Genomic DNA, 22099 nt, shown 5'->3' with positions numbered 1-22099 from the left:
TATAAATTTGAGTATGCTCCTGGTATAGGGCAGGAATAGAACCTCAATACCGAGTTTTAATGTTTTGTTACTTTTTTCTCTCTTCAGAAATACTTGCTGCTCAAATCAATCAAAGCTTAAAATAGGCGCTGATTTTCATCAGAGTTGCCCTTTCTGTCACTGAGAAATAGAAATAATGGTACTTTTAAGGAGAATTTAAGTAACGAAAGGGAAAAGGATAATTTATCATTACTGCTGAAAGTGACTAAGACTGGGTGGTTCAGCTGTTAGACATGAGAGAAGACTGAGAAAAGAGATCATTTTAGTGGCATATTATAGACAACAGTTCTGGAAACATTCACTTAGAAGTCATTGCTGCTTATTCAGTGGAAAATATGTCAAGGTATATGGGTTTGTGATTTCAAGTCTTGTACATACAATAACAATATGTTGTATGTGCTTGTCATTAATTTTCAAACTCTTGTTGGTTACCCTGTGCATGAAGGGCAAATGTCATTGTTAGAATGTACACGTTTGCTAAAAGTTTGGCTATTGCACATGAGTTATAGCTATTCAAGTAGAACTTGCCATACAGTGATTTAAGACAAACAAGTACATTGAGGATCCCTTCTGTCATTTGGACATCAGGATACTGGTTCCAGGGTTCTGTGTGAGGTTTTATGTAGCAAGGGCTCTGCTCGTTTCAATAGAGAAGTTGGGGTGGATCCTACCCCTATTGCACCACTCCACTGAGCAATGTTTGAAGCCTTCCTTCAGCCTAAGAAGTCTTCCTCCACCTTAAGTGGCGCTTCCTCCAAAGGAAAAGCCACTTAAGTTGAAAGACAGGTATTTAGGTTGGAGGAAACTTAGATCCACGACATTGATTCTGCTATAAAAAAGAATGTAGGCATCTATTGAAGTTATTGGGAAGGTGGGTGGGTGTGCCTGTGCTGTACTCTGCATATGGGAGAGCTGTGTGAGCTCCCATATCAAAGGGGTCAACGAATGCAGCATGTCCCAAAGAGATATAGCAGATTTAATATCAGTTTTAGATTTAATACCAGTGTTTTTAAACAAGTGCTTGCACCAGGACTTTTACCATGTTGTTTCACTTTTGTCTCCCACTGTGGCTGTGATCAAACACACTAAATAACCCACTTCCGATGTACTTTCAAATTGGATTTTGCCAGTTCACACAGAAAAATCCAGTTGGAAAGTAGATTGAAAGTGGATTATTTAGTGTGTGCGATCGCAGCCTGTCTTTATTTTCCCATATCTGGCCCCATTCACACACCGAATTTGCCGCGAGAGAGCCACGAATGTTGGGCAGATTTTCCAGACGCGATCATACTGCAACATCTGGCGGGCGTAGCGCACCCATGGCGTCCCGCCGAAAATGCGCGGTTAAAAAGTACCTGACCAAAAGTACTGGCAAATGGTTTGCCATGGGCTGCCAATGGACTCTGTCCATGTGATCACGCCAGCGCGGCTTTTCCCTCTGTCTTTGTTGAAGCGCACATGCCAAGGGACGGAACCATGGTGTGCCTCCGACACGTATGATCGCGTTATGGCGGGTCTAATTGCACCGGCGCAAATAGCCATGCCACTCCCCCCCCCGCATTTTCCAGCCTCTGTTACATGTGTGTCCTCCCCTGCCCCCAAATTCTAAGTTTGATCCCCCCCCCCAATATGATAGTGAAAGGTTATTATGGGATAGTGGAACAGGCTGGGTAAATGGGTACAGTGGTGCAAATTTACTTCTTTTAGGAGAAAAAGAACAGCTTTCGTAATAATCAAAGAAAGAGTGGACTATGGCCAGGAAAAAGAACAATGAGAGACTTCTGTCCTGACCAGTTGCTCAAAAGCTGAAACCTCTTCTAATGAGGTCTTTTGCAGGCAAGTTTTCTACTAAAAAGAATGGCTACATGTAAATGCCCTCCAAGCTCACAAGGACTTATCTGAAGGAAAACAAGAGCACTACAAGCACTATTGAACTGAAGGCAGAGTAAAGCCATTTGTACATGTGGAGAGGGCTTTCTTTGTAATTTAAAGCTCTTAGCGCATGTTCATTTCACTGAAAGAACAAAGGGCAGAATCAGTGAGTTGCCCACTCACAAATATATTTTTATCAGACACTGATTGTTGTGCTATTGAATGAAAATCAAACAGGAGCAAAAAAGGTTCCCCATGCTAATTTGCAATCCTGCTATCTTTCTCTAATTAGGAATTTGTTTTGTATATAGTGCTTGCCATCAATTCAAAAATATCATTCAGGCGGCAATTTTTAAAATTTTCAAAGATCAGATAGCCTTCTGCTAGAAATAGCTCTTTTTAATCACTGCATCAAAATATGTTTGTCTGACTGTGGAAAAATGCATTTTGTAATAAGGAAATGTTATAATTAGGGATGTGCAAAAAATACTCTGTATTTTTCGGGTTAAGGTATATTGAACCCAAAAAATATTGGTATTTTCTGATATTCCTGAATCCTAATATTAGTATAGTATTTTGATTCAGGAAATATTTGGGAAACCTGAATTTTTTTGGCTCCAGTATACCGTGTGGGAACCATTATAATCAGTGGTCACCATAGTGTATAATAGAGAATCAATCTGGGAGTATCTGGGGGGCCCTGTTTTTTGAGGTAGAGGTATCAAAGTTACAGCATAGTTGCTGGTGCCTCCCCTCAAAAAGCAAACAAACCCATGTCTCAAAAATATTGGGCTGGGGTCCAATTCTACTCATCCCCAAAGAAGGTGCCCCCATCCTCCATTGCTTTTAATGGAGAGGGGAAGGCATTTAAAGGGATCACAGTGCCTTTAAATGCCTTCTCCAAGCCATGCAACTCCATGGCGAGAGTCCAAAGGCATTTCAAGGGCTTTCAGTCCCTTTAAACACTGCCAAATGGTGAGTTCCCCAAGAAGACATTTAGCCGAACACATACCCCTAGTTATTATGCCTGTCATTTTAATTGTTTTGTGAAGCAATTTGCTTTCGTTTCTGGGAACCCAGCAAACTAAAACAGTCAAAAACTGGATATCACATATAAAACAGACACATACTAGCAGAACTGCTGTGATGTCAAGGAATGTCCACATTAAGCTTTCTTGATGAGGAGGAGGCTGAGTGATAGATTGCTGGCAAACAGTACAGTTGCTATATGGGATCCAAATGGGCAGTTTGCCTCAGAGAAAAACCTCATGGAGGACTCAGGAAGATCTATGTGCTGCAAAGCAAAGTGAGGGGATTTAGACAGAACAACAGAAATCAAAAGCCAAAAGGAAGAGGTGATAAAGAAAAACAGCCTCAAGGATAGGTGTCTATCCTGTTTATGGAAAAGTGGTATGAAGAGGTGAGGGGGACAGAATTTCACAGACTAATTCAGGATAGCTAATGCAGTCTTCAGCTTGCCAAACTCTAGTACAGTACATGTTTGGATTGGTACACATACATTGTGATAAGAATAGTCTTTCATATATGTTTCTTTTTAGGTTTGTAGCCTATGTAAAATGCAGAATGAATGAGCTGGGGATTGCCATACTTTTGTCAGTTTTAAATAATTTCAGTTTGCATTTTCCAACCGATTATGTTAATGTTTTTCCCACCTCAGAAGCGTCTTCTGCAAATACATCTGGATTTAATTTCTCTTTTGGGGTTTCCTTCTGAAAGATGCGTGTATCGTCCTTGCATGTGTTTTAAAGGTGAAGTTAGTTTTCCTGTAGTAAGCCAGTTTTTCTTTTGTGCCTTCTTATTCATTTTTAATGTTTATTGTTAATTGCTGCTTTAGCTGGGTAACTTGTGGCCTCCATTGTGAGAAGTACAGAGGCATGAAAGGGTCAGCTAATTGCATAGCACCGTTGTCCTTTCTCAATTTTTAGACAAATTGAAACCTATTATATTTAGATTATACATGCCTGGAATTCAGCTGCAAAGAGAAAGCATGAATTCTGCCTGTTGAGCACAGTAATTAATCCATCATGAATATCACCCTAAGCATAGTAGGGGGGAAAAACAAATCCCTGGCCTGTGATCCGTTTGTGCAGCTGACCTTGGAGAGGAGTAGAACTTGCTTGTTGCCGAAGATGAACATCTGATGTGCCACTAGAGATGCACCTGTTAGTTCTCACGTATTTAATCAGGAAAGAGCTGACTGTGCCCTCTGTTTTCTTGGTGGGTAAGATACTTTATGTACATATTGGTCTGATCATAACAGCAGTTAGAATAATTTGCATTAAAAGCATGCCTGGAGAGCTAAGTGATGTCAACCTTTTGAAAACATCTAGTCTGTGCATTGTTTCATTTCCTATTCTGTATTTTTCTAGCTGCCATCATCCTAGTTTATGTGTTTCCTCCACCACAGACACACTGAATCAAGCGCCTCCTTCGGTAAAGCTGGAAGAGGTTATTCATTTAGCAGAGCTCTGCATTGAAGTCCTGCAGCAGAACGAAGAGCACCATTCAGAGGTGAGGATAACGGCATTAGCTGTACAATAAGGCTTGATAGCCACCCTGTACAGGCTCGGTGTGAAGCAATTCTGTCAAGAAACATTATGGTAAAAGCCTCTGACATATGTTAAAGGCAATTCACATTTGCAGAGCCATAATAGTTTTGAAGGTTATAGAAAGTGAAGTGAAATAAAACTGTACTTAGATCCCCTTGAATAAGCTTCAGGTCTGAACATTTCAAAATCATAAACCAGATAAAGGGAAAGGCAGAGCTATTGCCAGCCAGGGGTCCTGAAATCACATGAAGAACGCAGGTTAATAGAAATTATTCTTCCAGTCTTATCTCTAGTTACAAATCCAAGCAAAATAAAACAGGAGGGTCATGTGTCTGACAGTTTCATACGTAAATTTTTATAAAGCAAAAGGGGGAATTCTGTTTAATAATGCCCTTCTCTAAAGCTGATCCAAGAAAAATTCCTGTTTAATTAATTATTTTTCATAGTGTGGGCACAATTCTTCAGGGCGCCTCTTGCAAGCCTGTTGAAGTGAGTAGGGACACTCTGCATTCATGCACAAGTCCTGTTTATTTTGGTCAGGCCCATGCAGGAGACATTTCTAAATACCTCATGCTGAGGATACGTACTACAGTAGATTTTACAGGAACTAAAAATTCCCTTTATTTTACCAAATCAACAAATTGATTTTTATAATAACCATTAATAATACTAGCATCTTTAAAAATCTGATCATCTAGGTTTTCAGTGATGCATGGAACTTCTTGGAATGAAATTCATATTATAAAATAAAAACCCCTTCATAATTTTCTGGGAAAGTAGGCAAAGTGGTAAACTAAGATATAGTGTCTATAAATATGATCATTCAAAACATCTGCTTTTACCTCACACTGTCGGTTCTAGATTTTAGCTTACATCTGTCATGTGTGAACTTGTTATGGATATTTTATTTTATACAGCAGAAACACCTGCTTCAATGATTTGAAATGAATTCCCAAAGGGCATTATTCTGTACTAGTATCACCACTGTGTTACGCTGTAAATAATTACTTAATAATATGTATATGCAAGTTTTTTTCTTCTGAGGATGTGCATTAAAGTGGAACTTCAAATAAGAAAAGAAGTCCAGGGAAGTTCCAGAAAATAAATTGTGATCAAAGAGCTACATTCTTATATTTAATTCCATAAATGCATTTTGTTAAGCATTTTCCCTCTCTGTAAATAATAAAAAATAGAGTTGTAAGTAATAGTTGTAATCCTGTTACTAATAATATTTTAAAGTGGCCGGATTCCAACTTAATAATTTTCTGAAAACCTGTATTAATTTGCAACAAATATTAACCCTTGAAAGTAAGCTGAGACTGTTAATGAAAATAGAGAAATACCTTGAACAATAAGAAGATAATAGCCATATCTTGCTGGCTTCTAATCACTGTTTTCACAGTTTGACTTTTTTTTCTGTTCCACAAACTTCCAAAATGTGGATTCCTACAGGGAAAAGAGGTATGTTATTCTTCACAAACCAGCCATTATATTTTTGTTTCTATTTGTGGTTTCATGCATGGCTCTATTAAGCTTTTTTCAACATCTGACATACATTCAGTTCTTTGATGGCATTCTTTTGCCAGATATCTCACTTAGGTCTTCCCAGTTGCTCTTTTTTGCTTGAATCTGTCCCTGTGGATATTGATTAGACTTCAGTTTGAGACTGCTTCTGTTGTGGGGTCATGGAATGGCTTTATACAAGTCACAATTTCATCATAAGCTCAGAACAGGAGTCAGGAAGGGCAAACACAAAGCCTGTGAAGTCAATGCTGCAAGGTGTGAGCTTCTTCAGAACTATTGTTGTATCAGATTGGGGTTCTATGTCCCATGTGGAGCCCTAAAACTCTGCTAGAACATGTAGGAACTCCAGGTGTGCTACAGCTGTCAACTGGGTAATGTGAAGAAATTTTATAATACGTTATTTATTTATTTATTATTTATTATCAGATTTATACTCCGCCCTCCCCGCAAAGCGGGCTTAGGGCGGCTTCCATAAAAACATAAATACATTAAAATTACACAAATATTTAACCACACCTTTCATGTCATACCTCTAAGAAGCTTCATTTGCTACCTGTCCCTGAGAAGCCACAGAAAGAGACTAAAACCCTGTGCCTTCTCAGTGTAGATCAGAATATCAGCAAAGATTGTCCAGATAGCATCTATACTGAGATAACCATATTTGTTGCTTCAGATATGACAAATAATGATTGAGGCACCGTAAAATTTCAGCCTTCAATCTCAGACAGAGAGCCAGGGGTGGTATACTGATTATAATATTGCACCAAGATCTGCTATGCAGTTTCCAACCTCCAGGTGAGGCCTAGAGATCTTCTGGAGTTTCAGCTGATCTTTCAGACTGTGGAGGCCATTCCCCCTGAGATAAAATTGCTGCTTTGGAGGGTGGACTCTGTGGCATCATATCCTCCTGAGATCCCTCCCCAAACGCTCCCTCCCCAGTCTTTACCCCCAAAATTTCCAGAGTTGGCAACACTACTGCTGTGGAAGCTTGCTGGGCAACTTTGGGCCTGTCATGATCTCTCCACCCACCTGTCTCATAGAATGGTAGCTGTAAGGATAAAATGAAGATGGAGAGAAAACTTTTAGTTTCAACTTCAGAAGAAAAGTAGAGGTATTAATAAAAATTTAAAAGTATAGAATGGCTTGTCATGTGAATCACCCCATTGCTTGGAATCTTTCCATGTTGCCTTACAGAAAAAGCATATATAACTTAAATGCTGAGAGAAGCACTTGGCAATGTTTGATAAAATAAACTTGTGGCCATATTGCATTCACTATTCCCCCACCCTTACAATGAATTGGAACACAGAAGCACTGAATGTGAGTCATGCCATGTCATGTGTGATGAAGAAAAAAATAATTTCAGCTGGGATCCAACCACTATTAACAATGGGAGTAGATTGGTCAGGATCAAGGTCAGCACCTTGAACTTTCTTAGGGATAGATGCTTTTTCCCCATCATGTGATACTTTAATAGACCTTACTGGGTAGACGTGGGAAATTGAGGGTGCAAGGTGACAGCACCCATGCATACCCCTTAAAGCATTGGCTCTCAGCTTTCGCCTTCTAAGTGTGGCTCCTTTGTAATCTTTGCTCTAGACCTACATTAACAAACCAGCTCACTGAAAGTAAGGCAGTTTACACAGGGAGGAGGGGGAGAAAAATGGCCACTGAGGTCAAAGTTTCCATTGTGCTGATGGAGATGCCACATTTTTCAGGGCTATGCTTTCACTACTCCAGTGATTATCCAATCCATACTGCAGTGAGAGATGGACATGGCATTGTGCCGCCATAGTTGTTAGCATTGTTGGAAGAATATCAGCACAACATTGCCTTGTGCCATCTTGAGCCTCTTGACAGAGAAGCATTGTGCTGTCATTCCTCATGCTTTAGTCAGAGCAGAGTGTGTCCATTTGTGCTGATATGCTGTTGCCCAGAAAAGATACGTTTTCTATGAGTATGTGCAAGAGCAGAATTTGGTAACAGATATAGTAATCTCAATTTCTAATATTTCTAATCCATAAATGTGTAAAGATGTGTACAAAGATATTGGGTGACATTGTAGAAGAGTAGAAGGTGCTGAGAGAAGAGAGGGGATTTCCCCAGGAACACAGATCCAGTTCCCTCTTTAGGTCTTTGTCTTTCTCCTTGACTAGCATGATGAATTCTATCTAAGTAAGTACATGAAAATATATACACATTTACTTATTTGCACATGATCAGTGGTAGAATGGCAGCTACACATGGTCCCTAGTTCAGGCCCTGGCAATTCAGTTAATAGGTGTTTGAAAAGACCTTTCTTTGTTTTAAATGGGGGAGACCCACCGTTGTTGAATCAATCTATCCAACTCAATTAAAAGGAACTTTGTTTGCAAAATTTGGGTTTTCAAAGTACTGCATTTTTTAATTTTGAAGTGCAGCGTATACACACCCTTGCTATAGCTAAGTGAAGATGCATTTATTTATTTCTGTTTTATGTAATTGTGTATGGAAGAGAATACAAGTTGAAATATTTTTCATTTACACACTGTTTTACAAAAATTGTTTCTGAATTATGATGCAGGCATTTGCTTGGTGGCCAGATTTGTTGGCTGAACATGCAGAGAAATTCTGGTCCCTCTTTACGGTTGACATGGATTCAGCACTGGAAGCCCAGCCACCAGACTCCTGGGATAGTTTTCCTCTCTTCCAGCTGCTAAATAACTTCCTAAGAAATGACTGTAAGCTTTTCCAAATTTTGTTGGTTTGGTTTTTTATTGTTCCTGCCTTTCAATGTTAACCATGCTTAGCTTCCAAGATGAGCTGGATTAGAAACTGAAAGAAATATCTTTATTTAATATACTAGGGAAAAGGCTCGTTGTGGAAATAAATACAACGGCCTCTAGAAAGAGGCTCTGGGCGGGTGCTCCGGCCTTGGCCACTCAGTGTTAATTTGCTGTGGCGACCTCAGCAGGGTATAATGACACTGAGTCCACCATTTTCTCCAGAGAAACTGATCTCTGCTACCTAAAGAACACTTGTAATTTTGAGTGATCTCCAGCCCTCACCTGGAGATTGGCAACAATGGTTCCCCAGAAGGGAATGGTTGACTTGGAGGGTGGAGTCTATGGCTTTGTACCTGTCCGAGGTCCCACGCCTCCTGAAACCTCACCCTCTCCAGGCTCCATCCCTCACATCTCCAGGAATTTCCCACCTGGAGTTACCATACCATACTGGTATTGGGATTCAGGAATAATTGGAAACACTGATATTTTTCGGATTCAGTATACTTGAACCCAAAAAGTACCGTGTGTGTGTTTTTGCACACCCCCTATATGGGATTAAACCACTTCATGTCCTAGAAACTCAGTACTGAATATTCCAGAGCGGGGGAAATTAAAAAGTCAAGCCCATCTCGGTATAAAAGCGCTTTGACCTTTATTTGCTTCCCATGCTGATTTAACTTGAGTTCTTTGCAACACAGCATTTCTCAGCTCCATTCAGATGGAGTCTTTGGTCTTGTGTATCACATGTTTCTTTCACCTCCCCTGATGTATGGCTTGAAAATTAGAGACTTCCTGGTTTGGAAGGCTGAGACAAAACTACAAGTTGTGGTTTTTGCCTCTCTATAAATCAGATTATAAGCCACAATTTAAGCATAGTGTGTACGAGAGAACAAGCTATGGTTTGTTGTTTTGCCCAGTTCATTGGCTGCAATAAACAGCAACTTTTCCAAACCAGGATTTATTTGATTTCTTAGCTGCATAACATGGTGGGGGAAGGCAGGTACATAGGCCCAAGGACTTCCTGGTTTCTTGTCATGGACAAACAGAGGTTTGTTTGTTTTGACATCTGGATGCAGCATTAGACTCTGACTCAGTACACCATAGATCATGTCATTTATCAGTTATTAAAGAATGCAAACTGTTCAGAGGCTGAAAGTAGGAAAGTCCAAGCCATACTTTGTGTTGTTCTGCCACTGAATATTGATTTAGTACTCTGAGGCAGAGTATTCAATATTTAGGCCACTACATGCAATACTGCACAGGTTATTTGATATTAAAACAGAAATATGGGCATTGTTGCACCGTATTTGTTACTTACAAAAGATTAACTGTAAGGCTTGAACGTATATCCCCCCCGCCTTTCCCTTCTCTCAATTTAATAGATAATTACTTTAAATAATTACAAAGAAACACTTTCAAGAAAGGAAGACACTCTTAAAATGAGGCACAACACGTTTTCATAATGAAGTAATTATGAGCAACACTGTAAAGTGCTGCCAAGGGAACCTGAAACACTTAAGTTTAGGAGGCAAACTGTGTATCATGTTCAATTTACATATATTAGAGCCCTGGCACTTAAAAAAAGAAAGAACATTGAGGAGGGCTCGGAGCAGGGAAGTAGATGCTATGGAAAAAATTGTTCTGTACCCCACCACTGCAACTTCATCTACCCTAGGATTGCCAGCTCCAGCCTGGGAAATTCTTGGAGATTTGGTGGTGGTGCCTGGGGAGGGTGGGGTTTGGGGAGGGGCTTTATGTAGTGGTATACCACTGAGCTTGCACTCTGAAGCTGCCATTTCTTCCAGGAGAACTGATCTCTGTAGTCTAGAGATCAGTTGTAATTCTGGGAGACCTCCAGGCCCCACCTGGAAGTTGGCACTATAATCTCTCCAAACATCAGGGGAGGGGGGAAACATTAGGATTCTTTTGCATGTATTTGTGTATAACATGTAACTAGGGGTGTGCATTCAGCATAAACCAAACTGGAAAAATACCTGGAAAATATTTTATTGGTATTTGTCGGGTATTATTTAAGCTGAGTACCAATCAGAGATCTGTATAGCTGAGCCTGAAAAAAGTTAATTTTTTTCAGTTTTTATTTTGGTCTCTCAGCTACACCATGAGTCAGCCCCAGCCAAGGCCGCGCAGACTTAACAGCTCCACTCCACCTCAGCTGGGGTGGCTGGCTCCACTAGCAGCTCAGTTTAAACCAAGCTGCAAGAGAAGCCAGCCCAGGATCAGTCAGGGGCAGCTGGAGCTGACAGCTCCATGCCACCCCAGTTGATCTTCTCTTTCAGCACCGAGCTGCAAGACAGGATCAGCTGGGGCAGTGTGGAGCTGAGAGCTCCTGCCGCCCCGGCTGATCCTGGGCTGGTTAGTTCACCCAGAAGGTTGCTGAAAGGCACTGAGAATCCTTTAAATGCCTTCAGTGTTTTCCAAGCCATGGAGTTGCGCAGCTTGCAGAAGGCATTTAAAGGGACTGTGATATCTTTAAATGCCCTTTTTCCTCCATTGATTTCACTGGAGGATGGGGGCACCTTCTTTGGGGCCCACAGAATTGGACCCCCGGTCCAATCTTTTTGAGACTTGGGGTTTTTTAAGAAGAGGCACCAGCAGCTATGCTAAAATTTAGTGTCTCTACCTTATAAAACAGCCCCCCCAAGTCCCAGATACCCCAGGATTGATTCTCCACTATAGCCTATGGGGACCATAGACTATAATGGTTCCCCTAGGGTATAATGGAGCCAAAAATATTTGAATTTGCTGAATCTGAATACCATACTGATATTAGAATTCTAAAATTTGGGAGATAATATTTTTTTGGTTCAATATAACCAAACCTGGAAAATACCAAGTTGGGTTTTTTTGCACACCCCTACATGTAACTAGTTCCTAAGCAGCAGGTGTTCAAAGCTGTGTAGTGTGTTCTACCATTGTTCTAAAAAAGGTAGTTGGCATGATATTTTCTGGCAAGGGGAGCCATTTTGGAATTCCACAAATGCTGTCATAAGCAGGGCTATTTTTGGGCAGGAATACATAGGAACGGAGTTCTGGCTGGCTTCCGAGTTGGCCACGCCTACAGCAAAACCTCTGTGTATGCGTGGCTACAGAGGGAAGGCCTGGAGAGCAACCCCCCCAGTGACTCCGAGGCGGGCGGGCCAGGGGGCCCCCTGGAAGGATTGGGGAGGCATTTAAACGCCTCCCTGTGCCTTCCCAGGCTCCCCGCAGCCACGGGACACCCAAGCAAGCCAAGGGAAGGTATGGGATGTGGCCTAATATACTAATGCGCTGCACTGTCAGGGTGTGGCCTAATAGGCTAATGATTTTCTGCCATTGGGTGTGGCCTATTATGCTAATGTGTTCCTGCTGGCCTTTTTCTACAAAAAAAGCCCTGGTTATAAGAGATGGGATTGATGCAAGTAAGATTTTTTTTAAAAATATAGGGAAGCTGCTTGGAAAATTGAGGGGGATCTTTTCTTTCCTCACTATTGAAGAGCAAACATTTAGGTTTCCTGGTAACCCTTTTGTCTCTTAAGGATGCAAGCAAGTGGCAAATGACCATTCAACAAGGATCCGATTCCCAAATGAAACATACCACGTGATGCTTAATCTTTAATTAACAACCCTTTCACAGAGTTAGCACATTAAGACCCTCAGAGAGAACACCCCATGCTTATAATATTGATGTCACTGGGTCTTCTTGTAATGACTAATGAGAATTGAGAGCTCAACTGTTAAGGACAAATCTATCACTGAAGACTTTTGGCTCTTTTAGAAAAAGAGAGAATGAGACCCTTGTATAAATCTGAAAAAAAAGAAGAACCCTGGATTGGGTTCTCATGAGGATAAAAAGGCTAGTGTTAATAATTAACATGGAGAGTGAAGTGGAGTCAAATTAGCCATAATAGAGCCCAGAGTGACTGATAAAGTCACCTCTCATTATCAAAAAGCTCATTAGGAAATGAAGAGGTGGAAATCCCACTGGGTTATTCTTGCACTGAGGGCTGTATTGGAGATTATTTTTCAGATTTCTTTGAAAAAGGAGAACTGTTAGGTCACCATATTGTATGCCAGGTTAATCTTCTGCCTTTGAAACATGGAGGGTTGCCACCTGCCTGTTGTTCTATGTCAAGAGCTTTCAATGAATTCTGAATTTGTGAAATGGAAGACTGTTTCTCGAGACACTCAATAGACGACAACTGCCAACAACTGAGTTGTATAATCTGGCTAACAGTAGGAGTATTTAATAAAATTGAGAAGCAGTGTTTCTTTTTATAGCTACTGTTGTTAAAATACCATATAAGAAATACCATAGAGCAGTGTTCCCTCTAAACTGAGTTAGTGTGAGCTAGCTCACAAATTTTCAGCCTCCGGCTCACACATTTTTTGTCTTAGCTCAGGAAGGATGGCTCCAGAGCAAGCGAATTTATGCAGTAGCCATATTGCTTGCTCACAACTTTAATGCCAGTAGCTCACAAAGTAGAATTTTTGCTCACAAGACCCCACAGCTTAGAGGGAACATTGCCATAGAGTATGTTGCAATACCAAGTGGATTGCAACTGCCTTAGCCTTCTCCCCATTTTCTTTTCCAGATGCAGGGCACTGAAGGGGATCTGTCACAGTGTGTCAGGATTTTAACCAAAATTGTAAAATACATCAGATTTGCATAATGCTTATTTCTGTACACAGGATTTATTTTTTATTTAGCACTTGACAGATTTGATGTCCAATTTTTATTTACCCACTAGCCTGATACCCGTGCTTTGCTACGGTATTTAACTTTCGTAAATCCAGTTATAATACTGATGATATAAAATCTAAAATGTAACATTTGTTGTAGGAATTCTAATGGAGAAGATTGTAGTGTAAAAAATGGAGACATATGTACTTTTTCCCCCTCCACTAAAGGACCTCTCTGTAGACTGCTGGGGCGGGCTCCCTCATGGCATTAAGCACCCTGCAACCGCTGCTGCACCTGACAGATAACCTGTTAGGTGTAGGAGGTGGGGGGAGTGTGTTGGAAGCTATCAGAGAGGCTGGGCCAGCAGGATCGCTAAGGTGATCCTGCTGGGGCGGCATCTCTGATGGATTAAAGTACCCTGGTCCTACCTCTACACCTGACAAACACTGGCCTGTCTGGTGTTGGGGGGATTATGTTTAAAGGCATCAGAGAGGCTGGGCCAGCAGCAGGGCTAAGGCAATCTTGCTGAGCAAACCTCCCCGGCAGCTGTAAGCATCCTACCTCCTCTCCTACACCTGACAGGCAGCTGCCTGTCCAGTGTAGGAGGGGGAGGGGGGAGTATTAGAAGCCACTATGGGGGCAGGGGCAGCAGGATCACTAAGGCGTTACTGCTAGGGTGGACTTCCTCGTGGCTTTAAGCACCCTGCAACTGCTGCTCCACCTGACAGACAACTGCCTGTCAGGTGTAGGAGGGGGGGAGTATGTTTGAAGCCATAGGGAGGCTGGGCCAGCATCACCGCTAAGGTGATCCTGCTGGGGAGGCGTCCCTGATGGATTAAAGTACCCTGCTCCTGCTCCTACACCTGACAGGCAGTTGTCTGTCAGGTGGAGCAGCAGTTGCAGGGTGCTTAAAGCCACGAGGAAGTCCACCCTAGCAGTAACGCCTTAGTGATCCTGCTGCCCCTGCCCCCATAGTGGCTTCTAATCCTCCCCCCTCCCCCTCCTACACTGGACAGGCAGCTGCCTGTCCAGTGTAGGAGGGGGAGGGGGAAGGAGTATTAGAAGCTACTGTGGGGGCGGGGTTGGCAAGATCACTAAGGCATTGCTGCTGGGGTGGTAACTTTCTTGTGGCTTTAAGCACCCTGCAACTGCTGCTCCACCTGACAGACAACTGCCTGTCAGGTGTAGGAGGGGGGGAGTATGTTTGAAGCCATAGGGAGGCTGGGCCAGCAGCTTTGCTTCACCTCACAGGCAGTTAGTCACTCCTGATTTCCTCAGCTATCATTAGCTCTCTGTAGTCTCCTGTAACTGGTTTTTTTAACCTCAGAACACTGAGCTCTGCAGCTGACCAATCAGAGGGTGGGGGGGTGCAAGGAGGCAGCAGCCTGGCAGCCACATAGGAGTCAATGGGGGGAGCACATTTTACCCCTTTTGACCCACTTAGGGGTCGAATTTCTAAAAATCCCTGCTTAGTGAGCATCTACATCACGGTAGGAGTGCTCTCCCTGAATTTCGTGTTTCTAGGTCCAGTGGTTTGGCTTGGGCATTGATTTTACGGTGAGGGGACTTATATATATATAAGGGTTATATATGTATGTATATATGTATATACATATATATATATATGTATGTATGTATGTAAGTATAGTACTTGGAAGAGCTCAAAGTGACATCTACAAAGCACACATCCACCATTTATTTTGTTGTTGCTCCAGATCTTTCATCAGAGAGCTATACTTGTAAGGAGGCTAAGGTACTCATCTTGGAGAGTCTGTGCATGCCTTCTGTCCTCGATACATCAGTACAAACTTATCTTTTCCAGTATAAGAACTAAGTTCTCTAATTAGTATTTTAATTACCACTATTTGTGGTAGTTAATTATTTGTTTATACTTTATGTAAACAATTGTATATTGTAAGCATGTACAATCTAACTGAAGTGCCTTAGCTAATGACCGATCATGTTACATCGTTAAGTTCTTTCACCCAGCATTGCAAGATGGTTTAGAAGAAGAGTATACCTTCTCTTATTGTCTCATTAATGGCTAATGACTTGCTATGCAGAAATGCCTATGAATGTGAGTTGAAGCCAAGACAAGGATATTCTCTGGCCGTTTATCTCTTTACTGTTTGGGTTGAGACTGTTGTCTTGGTTGTGTTGTCGAGAACAGATTTTCTATAACTGAGCCAAGTGTACTGTAAATCTAAATATATCTAAAAGGCAATTGTCCATAAGTGGTACCTCCCATTTCACTTAATGGTGCTGATCCAAAGATACAGGAGTAATGCAGCAGGTTTACTATGCGCAGTGTCACCAGTAGTGTATAAGGTTACACATTCTCTAGAAAATGTACCTTCAGCCACATTGTGTACAGATACTGAGCAACTCGCTGGATGATATGGATAAATATTTGGTCCAAATTTGCAAATAGCTTATCCACACATAATGGTATCAAAGCCCACCTAGATATGTGGAAGGCATATCTTCAGATCCAGCTTTGCTATTGCTGAATAGCAGCACCCAGTGTATGTTTACACATGTAGAAGTCTTGCTGTGTACATACAGGCCTCCTCCTAGATCAAAGTTTTGATGTTTTAGACTGGCAAAATTTTGAAAATACTCCCCACCGCCATCATGGCCACATATTGGAAAAGACTGAAATTACCTTTTTGGGCTACAAGATATAGGGAAAACCAGCTGTGATAACATTCAGCTTTTGCACAACTCTTTACATGGTACTCTGGATAATTTTCCATGAATATCATGTTTATTTCTCCATTCTAGACAGACTTATCTACTTGTGTCAGTTTATATCATCCTATTCAGTATTAGTTTCCCCCCTACTCTTTGTGCCAGTAATTTGTCTTTTACACATACAAAAACAATTTAAGTAGTTTTGGTGCAAATTGATGCTTTTCTAAAAGCAGCAACTTGTTTTCTGTGAAGCAAGCTGTGAGGTCCTGCTTATTGGGGAGACTGTTTCTCCTTTAAAACCCACTCTGTGTACATGAACTTAGTAGATTTCTGCTGCCACCAGGAATTAAAAATTCCAAATCTCTCTATTTTGGTAAAATGACCCTGTGTCTGGGCATTTCAGATGACTATGTGGCCCTGAGGAAGGACTGTTTTGATTGCTGGGATAAGTTTAAAACAAATAAAGATTTATTTATAAAAGAACAAAATAAGTGTCTGGGCATTTTCGAACTGATGTTGAAGAAATAAAATATAACTGACAAAGCTTGGTATCACACACAGTCCCTCAATCCCCAAAACTCCACTCTGACAGGCTTAGACACTCAGTCTAAACTCTCTTTCTCATATAGCCACACAGACTAAACTCTGCCTTTCTTAGCCACACAGGCTAAACTATCTCATATAGCCACACAGGCTAACCTCCAACTGCTTCCTCTGTCATACAGACTCTTACAAAAACTCTCCACACTCGTCTCTTCAAGAACACAGAATCACCTCAGAGACATCTCTCTTCCCACACTCTGTCATCCACCAATCACATCACACTTGTCTCCCTCTATCAATCTCCTTACATTACTGCAGTCACACTAAACATTTAAAGAAACACACACACCAAAATATGAAATCATTACACAAGCACAGTCCACTTGTAATTTTTTTTCTGCATAAACAACATTGACATAAATGAGAATTGCACAAGAGTATTATGTTTTGTTAGGGCTTTTGTGGATGCCATTCCCCAGAGGATTGTGCCCAATGTTTTAATTATTATTATCATTACTACTACTACTACCACCACCACCCAGTCTTTCTCACCAGGGAGGACTGAAAGTGGCTTCCATCAGTTTTCCCTCTTCTCGATCTTATCTTCACAACAACTGTTTGAGGAAGGTTAGGCTGTGAGTGTATAATTGGCCCCAAATCAACCAGCAAAGCTTTCACGGCACAGTGGTGATTTGAACTTGGATCTCCCAGATTGTTGTCCAACACTCTAATAACTACACCATGCTGGCATATTATATTTTAAGTAGGAAGAGGGTTGTCCTTCTTTCCATTTAGTGTCTAAAGAGTGTATTTTTATTATTTATACATTCCCATGGAAAACAGAAATGTCTTCACTGGCGCCTGAGAAGAATAGTTTCCAGGAGTAGAGATGTAGGGGTTTTGCACATGAGGTGCTGCTACAGAAAAGATCTTTTTTTCAAATAGCCCTGCAGCTCACCGCAGAGAGTAGGGGTATCCAGAGTGATAAAGATTTTAATAGCTAGGCAGGTTCACGGAGTCTGAGAGCTGGCCTTGTAGGAAGTCTAGTCCAAACCCTTGCACAATACAGGAAATCCAGAGTTTTGAGCACTCTGAACTGTCCAGCTTCTTCTTGAAGTCTTCCAGTGAGGGATAATTCCCCTGCCCAGAAATTGACTCCATTGTCAGACTGGTTGCTACGATTAGGAGGTTTAATATTCATCCAAAATCTACCGTTTTGTAACTCCATGAAATCTAGACCCAGAGCAGCACTGTATTACAATGCATGCATGATTGACTTGACCAGCTTTCCTGAGATCCTTTTCACAAACAACTGCCAAGTCAGATATACCACATCCTATACATGTATGTATAATTATTTTTGCCCAAATGCAGAACTTTATGCTTGCCTCTATAGAATTACATTTTATTAGTTTACGCCCAGCTTTACAATCTGTCAAAATTATTTTAAATTTTATTTCTGTCTTCTGAGGTGTTAGCTATTTGCAGAATTGGCAAGGATTCTCTCACCTCTGCATCCAAATCATTCATAAAACTGTCAAAAAAGGCAGTGGCACACTCAAGACCTCCCTCTGGAGTGTTCAGGTGCTGCTGATAAGTACTCTCCAACCATCTGTGAACCCACTTGATAATGCCATCATCTAGCACACATTTCACTAGTTTACTAGCCACTGTACCTGGATTACTTTGCCACATACCTTTGTGAAATCAAGGTAAAGTGCACCCTTAGGATTTTTATTTTATTTATTTTATACCTTCTCATGAGGCCATTTTTGGCTTGTCCATTGAAATTATGCCCAGAAACAAGTTGGAAGCTAATGAAGACCTTTCAAAACTGGGCAGTAAATCTCTCTAGTAAGCAACCTTGCTGCAGCATTCTAATCCAATTCCAGTTTGCAAACTGTTTTCAAAAGCAACCCTGTGTAAAGTGTCATAATAATTTAATATGACGTAATAATTTAATGTAGATGTGATCCAAACATGTATAATTGTAGGCCACAAAAAGTGTGCAGCTGATTAACTAACCAATTTTGATTAAAAGAGCTGTGTGGTATTTGTGAGGTGTTAATCCACCTGCAGACATGGATCTAATTGTACTCCAAGCGATGAACCTGATCTTTCAGGGGCAGTGCAAGCCCATCCCAGACATGTTAACACCTCAGTCCATGATTAGCTAAATTGTCAGCCAGTAATACATGAATCTTATCTGGATCAAGTTTCAGCCAGCCCATTCAGCCCACTGCTACTTCCAAAGGCATATTTAGAGTGTCCCTTGCTTCACCAGAGCCGGAGGAAAATAAAAAGTAGAGCTGGGTGTCATCTTCATACTTCATTGCAGATTTTTGGAACTGATAAACCAGGTGGGAATTGAACAAAGCAGCACATGGTACTCCAGTTCCTATCCCATGGCCAATGACATGAAAAACCTCTGAGAAGCCTAGGATAATCAACAGTAGGGTCACATTCCCCCTGTATCTCTTCTAAAAAGGTTGCTAATTAGGTCAAGCAAGGAAGTTAAGACACTGAGCTGCAGACCGGAAGGCCTGTCGTTGGGCAGTTCAAGACCCGAGTGCTGCGTGATGGAGTGAGCTCCCGTCTCTGGCCCCAGCTCCTGCCAACCTAGCAGTTTGAAAGCAAGAAATTGCAAGTAGATAAATAGGTACTGCTTCGGTGGAAAGGTAACAGCGTACCGTGTGCCTTGGCATTTAGTCATGCCAGCCACATGACCATGGAAACGTCTTCGGACAGCGCTGGCTTGGAAACAGAGATGAGCACCACCCCCTAGAGTCAGATTCAACTGGCTTTTGAGCAAAGGAAACCTTTACCTTTACTAAGGCAGTTTCAGTTCCAAAACTTATTTGAAAACTGTTTTAAAAGGGTCCAGATAATCAGCCACCACCGAAGAGCACCTTGCACAAAATATTTGCATACAATTGGTACTTGTTAAAATAGAAGGGCTTTGTCAAGAGGGGACTTACATCTGCATCCTTCAAGGTAAACAGAACAACCCCTTTCCTCGGAGAAACATTCCCCGGAGAAACAACCCTAACCAAATTGCTACCTATCCCGGCAAGCCATGATAAGCCGAGATGGGCAAGGGTCATGCTAAAAGGTCATTTTCTATGCTTCTCTAAACAGTTAATCTATTTTATGAGGTTGCAAGAACTGAAATTCATCCAAGCACTGGTGACCAGACTGCACTTTGATAGCATTCTATGTTTGTCTGGCCAAGAATAACTAAGTCCAAATCAAAGAGAATGTGAACAATTTTGTCTGCAAAATGTCCTGCAAGCAAGTCTCAGCAGGCCCCTGGGTTATCCACATTATCCACTTGAGGATTCAGATGAAAAAGTCTCCTTACCCACTCAGTGGAGCTCTGTTGGATGACTTTACACGGATGCAATGGTGATGGATAAGTGACCCTGCTTGGCTTTCATCGCTGCCACAGAGTAGGCACAGAGATGTGCTCTAACTTGTATTCAGTCATTTTCACTAGGAATTTTTATCCATTTGAGCTCCAACAGTTTCCCAAGCCATTTCATTGTCCCCAGCCCCTCAATAAACCATGGAGCAAAACAAGCTCTATACGAGAAGGGACAGATTGCCTAGAAACAATCATGTCAATAGCCCAGGTCAGAGTTCCTAAGTTTAACTAGGGTTCTGACAAGAGTACCAGCCTTGTCAATAGGGAACTCTCCAAGCAGTCAGAAAACAATTTGGGTTCATTACCCTCTGAGGGCAGGCCTCCTTAATCAGTCCCCACCCTTACAGAATTCCAACTCCATTTGAGTCTAAACCTCGCTAGAGTGGTATCTGTGCTCATATGTTGCAACAAAAATAAACAGGAGTCTTGTACCATCTTAGACTAAAAAAAACAATTGTAAAATAGCATGTTAGTCATAAGACTCTTGTTTAATCCTAATCCAGTACCGACCTACCCATGCTAAGATTGTTAACTGAAATCTCCTTTACCATGATGTCATCACACACTATTTCTAGAGAAAGAGAAAATCAGATTAATTCCCATCAAAACCTTGATTTAGACCCACCTTTCATACAAAAGCACTTCTTGCCTTTGTGTAGTTCCTGGTACCTGAAAATTGTGTTCAGTAAACCATTAGCAAAAAAATGACCAAATCCATATATGTTTACTTAATGGTAAAAGAGACAACATATAAATGTTATGTTGCCTGGATGGTAATTATCTTTTTTTCTAGGATAAGGATTTCTGTGTTTTATCAATCTGAACGCAGATAGTGGATGAAATCAGTTGGCAAGTATACCATTAGCTGCAGGGAGAGGTAGATACTCTTTTGGAAGCTGAGCATTCTTTGCATGTTGTAGTGGAGTGTTCTGCACAAATTTTACTCTGTTGAGCTGCTCCACAGCAGCTGTCCTGATGAAGGCCAAACATGAAAAGGCTTATCTCAGCTTGAATGTTACCGTAACATGTGCTTCATGAGTAAAGGTGCAAGTTGGATAAAGTATTGCCTTGTTATGATGAAATCCTTTCTGGTGGACCATATGGCATGATAATAAACCGTACACTCTGATGCACATCTGTCTGTTTCCTGTTCAGTCCATACTGGCATATCATCACCAGTAAGAAATCTACATAAACTTAGATGAAAAATCCTTGAGTGTCATATGATAGCCTTCTATATAAATTTTAAAACTTGTGATTTTTGCTTTAGACTGTTTTTACAGCTTTATCAGCAGACATGGGTGCCAGTATTGGTATATAAAATCAGGCTATAAGTGCTCTAAATCAGTGGTGCTCAACCTTTTTGAGCCTGCAAGCACTTTTGGAATTTTGAGAGCAGGTAGTAAGCACCAGACCAAAATGGCTACTGGGTGGACCCAAACACAGTACCTCCCTCCTCACTTTGCAGAAGAATCACATGGCAACCATGATGAACATATGAGGCTGCTTGATTTAAGGTTTGTGGAAGATTATATGATAAGACTGTGAAAAATAAGTATTAAAAACACTAAAGAATTGTTAACAAATTATAAGTGTGATGATTTTTTGAAATAAGTGACTAATGTAAATACATTGAATTAATATAAACTTCAGAGAAATATTAATATGCTAATCAAATAAAAAAATCAATATACAACAAAGAGAACAGCAAAGTATGTATTCACAAATTTCCAAAAGTCTTCTGAAGGTCACAAAAACCCCAGTCACATATGCTCTCAAATAGAAATGCATAAAGTCCAGAATAGGTGCCCAGATACAGTTCCTTTCATTTCTAAAATATAAATTTCTTCCTCAACATATTCAAAACATTATAGTCATAAAGGAGCAATGGGGTAAAACCCCCAGAATGGAGTGTCGACTCCACACAGAAAAAGGTACACAATAATCCAGTAATAATGGCACCAATTCAGTATCTCACTCCGAATTT

At 41.1% G+C, this 22099-nt stretch overlaps 1 protein-coding gene across 2 annotated transcripts in view; it reads left to right on the top strand.

The window, feature by feature from the left end:
• The window catches only part of LOC107123229 (calcium-dependent secretion activator 2), a 656096-nt gene that overhangs the window by 506987 nt on the left and 127010 nt on the right, over window positions 1-22099 (top strand). Inside the window, exons 17-19 of one of the 2 annotated variants that reach the window (XM_015426435.1) lie at window positions 4340-4443; window positions 5934-5942; window positions 8569-8725. In XM_015426435.1, the coding sequence (XP_015281921.1) occupies window positions 4340-4443; window positions 5934-5942; window positions 8569-8725 (270 nt within the window). The remainder of the gene's footprint in view (window positions 1-4339; window positions 4444-5933; window positions 5943-8568; window positions 8726-22099) is intronic. The other variant, XM_015426436.1, reaches the window with a different exon arrangement.

This window comes from Gekko japonicus, unplaced genomic scaffold (assembly GCF_001447785.1).
Source record: "Gekko japonicus isolate JY-2015 unplaced genomic scaffold, Gekko_japonicus_V1.1 scaffold943, whole genome shotgun sequence".
Lineage (NCBI taxonomy): Eukaryota > Metazoa > Chordata > Lepidosauria > Squamata > Gekkonidae > Gekko > Gekko japonicus.
This window is presented reverse-complemented; position numbering and strand designations above follow the sequence as displayed.